This window comes from Penaeus japonicus, unplaced genomic scaffold, assembly GCF_977035675.1.
Source record: "Penaeus japonicus unplaced genomic scaffold, GWHDUDI00000001_assembly GWHDUDI00000010, whole genome shotgun sequence".
NCBI lineage: Eukaryota > Metazoa > Arthropoda > Malacostraca > Decapoda > Penaeidae > Penaeus > Penaeus japonicus.
The window spans coordinates 3,967,608-3,972,607 of record NW_028234412.1 but is presented as its reverse complement, the minus strand read 5'-3'; the positions used below and the strand labels follow the sequence as shown (position 1 = coordinate 3,972,607).

The 5,000-nt window shown below is 37.4% G+C and overlaps 1 protein-coding gene across 1 annotated transcript in view; it reads left to right on the top strand.

Annotated features, from left to right (window-relative positions):
* The first annotated feature begins 447 nt into the window (after window positions 1-447).
* Window positions 448-5,000, top strand: part of LOC122253295 (ATP-dependent RNA helicase DDX54) — a 15,271-nt gene continuing 10,718 nt past the window's right edge. Inside the window, exons 1-5 of the mRNA XM_086541361.1 lie at window positions 448-500; window positions 2,141-2,268; window positions 3,179-3,256; window positions 3,622-3,795; window positions 4,090-4,223. Of these exons, the coding sequence (XP_086397487.1) occupies window positions 488-500; window positions 2,141-2,268; window positions 3,179-3,256; window positions 3,622-3,795; window positions 4,090-4,223 (527 nt within the window). The 5' untranslated portion in view covers window positions 448-487. The remainder of the gene's footprint in view (window positions 501-2,140; window positions 2,269-3,178; window positions 3,257-3,621; window positions 3,796-4,089; window positions 4,224-5,000) is intronic.

Sequence of the window (5,000 nt, the reverse complement as noted above, 5' to 3'; positions counted from 1 at the left end):
CATCATCTTCAATATTGTTATTGTTATCATAATCAGTATTATTGTTGTTATTATCATCATTGTTATTATCATTATAGTTATTATCATTGTCATCACAATTATTATGATTAGTATTATTAGTATCACTATAAACTTTATTGTGCATATATATATGAGTATCTTTTATACGTGTTTGCTTTATTTTGTAAGTGATATGATAAGAATGCGTGTGAGATAAAGCGAAAATGATATGAATAATTCTGGAATATTTTGTCATCCGGTGTTTTCGGTCCGCAGGGTTATAATATATTTAAGTCGATTCGATACACAATATCTATTACCTATTATTTATCCCGATCATCTCAAAATTATATCAGAAAATAAATACAACATTCTAATGTTAATTTGACTCATAACCGTGGGAATGAGAAGAATGACTATATGTAAATAGATTTAACCCGCGGTCTCTACCATCAACACAGGTCGCCTCGCACGTGTGTTGGACAAGATGGAGAAAGAAGGTAGAGATTTTGTGATATGTTCTCTTATTTGTGTTGTTCTTGGTCATTGTAGCTGCTGAGAGGGAGAATTTATTGTGGTTGTTATCTGTGATCTGTTAAATATGGGAAGTAATGCGTTCTAAATGGAGAAAGATTGAATGTGAGAAAGTTTCGAGAATTTGCCTCAAACACGGTTTTTCTTTTCTTTTTTATTGTTATGACTCATTCCTTTACTTTTTTTCGAGTGGTAAGTGTCATTAATGAAGGCTTTATGTTGTAAAGAGAAACTTATTGATATGTACATTGTTCCTAAAGACTAACAAGAGATGGGGTTTATAAAGTCGTATTATTGGAGAAATTAATTAAGAGCTAATTCCATCTCCGTAAAAATCTTTGATTTTGGAACATTTTCTGTTGGGTAATTTATCCTAAATTGTAGATTAGAAACGGTGATTAGTATTAGAATCAATTATTTTCTTGATACAATTCAACCAGCATTTAAAAAATAGATATTAGTATTTGTTTGAAATAGTTAAGTTTACGGCAATGTGGCTTTCACTAAAGAGAGTATGTGTAATTGATAATTTTTATATAATTGATGTTTTTCATACCTAATGACCCCCCCCCCCCTCCTTCTTCACTCAAAATCATTGATTCTTCACAGAATGTTCTTAGGGGTGTGCCAACTCGTTAATTAAAGGCAAAAGATGATATACCATTAGCTCAGTGTTTGATAATGAGTCTTTCTATGAAACTGATCTCAATGTGCACGTTGTGATGTAATTCTCAGAAAAGGCCAGGGGGAGATATTATGTAGGAAGTGGCTATGTTTATGACACTGATTCAAGCCCAAAAATGCTGGATTTATGAAATTCAGTAAAGAATGTTTGCTAGATTTCCCAGCAATACAAAACCTAACCCAAAGAACTTAACTGACCCTGAGGTTACTTCTGATATATATAATCCCTATCCAAGTGGGGGGAGGGGGGGATAGGGCCTTGCTGTAAGTAACATCATTAAAATAGCCACTTTGTATGATGTATAGCCCCCCCCCCCTCCCCCGCCTTATGTCATTATGAATGTAAGTACATTAACACGTTGCTTACTTCACTTTGACTCTATGAGTACAGGAGAAAAAGGAGGAGGAGGGTGAAGAGTGCCTGCCAATGTTAGCCCACTTCAGGTAGCCTACTTTGAAGTTTATGTCTAATTATAGTTATAATAGTAATGTCTAATAATAATTATGTCTAATAATAATGCTAATAGTAATGCTTATAGTAATGATGAAGTTTATTTCATTAGAAACACTAATTCCATATTACTATCAAGAAATTGATAATCCTGAAAGGTCTTTACCTGAGTTTTGTATTAGACAGGGATGTCAAATTGTTAGCTTGAACTGAAATGGTTAGTGTTGAACAAAGCACTTACGCATTTCACCAGGTTTGCTAAACATGATTTTCTTTTACCCCTTCTCCATCCCCTAAGATTTGAAAAAAGGAAAAAAGAAATAGGAGTAAGAAGCTTAAGGTGATGTCAGATTTTAGAGAGCGAGAGAGAATATACACATCTTTCACTGATAATATTCATTAGAGAGACAGACACACACAGGCAGATGATATACCCAGATAGAATAACGTGACTTTTATTTTATTTTTCAGATAAATTATCCGAAGATATAGAGGGATGGGGGGAGGCAGAGGACCTAGGCGGCGACAGCAGCTCGGAGGAGGAGCAGCAGGGCCACGCCAAGAAGAACAAAAAGAAAAAGGGTTCGGGAGGATTTCAGGTGAGCCGTCTTTTCTTTCTTTCTTTCTTTCTTTCTCCTTTCTTTCTTTTTCTTTTGCTTCTGCTTCTGCTTCTGCTTCTGCTTCTGCTTTTATTGTGTTTTTCCTTCTTTCTTCTTCCTCTTTTTGTTCTCTCTCTCTCTCTCTCTCTCTCTCTCTCTCTCTCTCTCTCTCTCTCTCTCCTCATCTTCTCCACCTCAACTCCTCTCTCTCTCTCACTCTCTCTCTCATCATCTCTCACTCTCACTCAAAATATATACTATAAAAATATCTCTCAATATATATATATGAATAAAATATAAATCTAAAATAAAACTATAAAATGAAATAAAAAATCAAAAGATATATATTTATTTTTCCCACTTAACAGTGTTTTCTATAATCAGTGTTAAACGCCGACAAAAATCGCTATTACAGAGGATTTACAATAGAGTATGGAAAGGTAAACGAAATTCTGCAATTTTGCCTTAACGCACTGTATTTGGAACCCTTTTACTACTGGTGCTTTTCGAGGGGTTGTGTTGCATTCGTTTGCTCAAAATACAAGACAGTTATTCCTTCAGTTGTCTTAAATATAATATATAAACTCAGCTAACATACCATAAGTCTAGAAAATGATAGAAAAGACAACATCTCAAGATACAAGGCCCAGGTCGAACTCTTCAAGTGTGACGCATCTCTATAGGGTTAATACAGTTAACCCAATGGTACTGGCAAATGATTGGAGCGCACTGCTGTGGCATTCATATCAAGGCGGCCTGCACAAGATAACATATCAGAGGTGCAGGGAAGGTGTGTGTGTGTGTGTGTTTTTCTTTCTTTTCTTTTTCTTTTTCCCTTCACCCTTCACACTGGTCAACCCAGTTGTTGTTTTTCAATAAAAGAAACGCTAAGTTGTGTCTTGTTTTATAGGTGATGGGCCTAAGTCATCCTGTATACAAAGGGATTATGAAGAGAGGCTACAAGATCCCGACTCCCATCCAGCGTAAGGTACGTAAAGTGGCATTTAGTCGCGAACTCATCCCCCCTCCATTGGAAATTTCTCTTATGGAAACCTTTTGATCTAAGCTTACTCCTATTTGTCTAGCCATGAGGTTCCCTTGTCATGAAGTTATTCCTCTTTGTTCGAGAAAAACATCGATCTTCCCGTGTTTGGGAGGAAATGGATTATTTTTTGGATAATAAATCCTTCTTGCCATCTCCTTTACTACGATTTCGCTTCTCGTTTGATCGGATCTGCACCCCCCCCCCCCATGTCTCCAAATTTTGAATTTTCATTCCTCGGTGAATTATATCCCCTCTCAATCTCTCTTGGTGTCTCATTAGGCTACCCCCGTCTATCTCTCTCTGTCTAGACATTGCCAGCTGTCTTGGAAGGCAAGGATGTCGTCGCCATGGCCCGGACTGGAAGCGGCAAGACGGCTTGTTTCCTGATCCCAATGTTTGAAAAGCTGCTGCAGTCCAACCACAACGTATTGACGGGGCCCAGGGCACTCATCCTCTCCCCAACGCGAGAACTGGCGCTGCAGGTATGTATGTGCTGCTGCACCTCTTTGTCCCGATTGAAAAGAGTTTGAGAATATTTATGTACATATTCTTGTATATGTGCGTCTGTTTCAGCAGTGTATAAGTGAATATGTTTATTTTCTTACATTTGTTTTTTTCTCTCTTTTCTTTACTATATCAATTTCTCAGGTTTGCAGAAAATTACCTATCATCACTTTCAGATTCTGTATCAGTTAATAGTTATCTGAAACTAAACAAACCAGTGATATCATATAGTCTTAATTATTATAATCTTTCAATATCTGTCATATTCGCAGACCCTCAAATTCACGAAGGAACTAGGCTTTTATACACGTCTCAAAGCCGTCGTGGTTGTGGGAGGATACAACATGGATTCCCAGTTTGCTGCCATGCACGACAAGCCAGATATCATTATTGCCACACCCGGAAGGTAGGTTGAGTATATCCTGAGAGTCGTGAAACTATTTATTACCCATCCATACCATGCAAGACTAGAAAGAAAGGGAAGAGAAAGGGGAAGGAAAGTAGAAGAAAGATACTTTGAAGAGGTAGCTGTCGTAGCTTTTGGTGTTCTAGCTTTGATTTTCATTTCTTGGGGGCTACCATGGTAACACACACGTCTGAGGACCAGTAGGGTTTCCAAGCAAAGTGGGATATGGGCCGTCTACTGTCCAAGGTTAGGAAAGAGTAAGAGTCTCTACCTGCCTTTAAAAGGTCCTTTAAAAGCTAGTACCATAGTAGCCCTTGTTAGTGAGGGAGTTTGTGGTGCATTTCCATTTCTTTTGGTTTTGAACCCCAAATACAAGACATAGTTATACACTTTCTTTTAGTGTTTGTCCTCAATAGTGCTATTTAACCAACCACTCCAATTCCAGAAGCCATGGTTTAATATAGATTAAGTTATTTAATTGTGTAAGCTGAACAGGACCTCCTTTAAGTTTGTTTATCATAAGTAGAATTAAGGCAGTCATCTGTGTTTACACAAAGAGTAAGATGTGCATTTTTCTAATATTATGTGTTGCATCCTCTTCTTACTCCTCCCCAGTATCCTCTACCTTCTCCTCATCTTCCTTCTCTTTATCCTCCTATTTCCTGTTATCTCCTCTCCCTCTTCTTTCTCCCTTACTCCTCCTCCTTTCCCTTTTCTTTCTCCTCCTCCACCTCCTCCTCTCTTAGATCACAGGAATATTAAGAAAAGTCTTGTTCT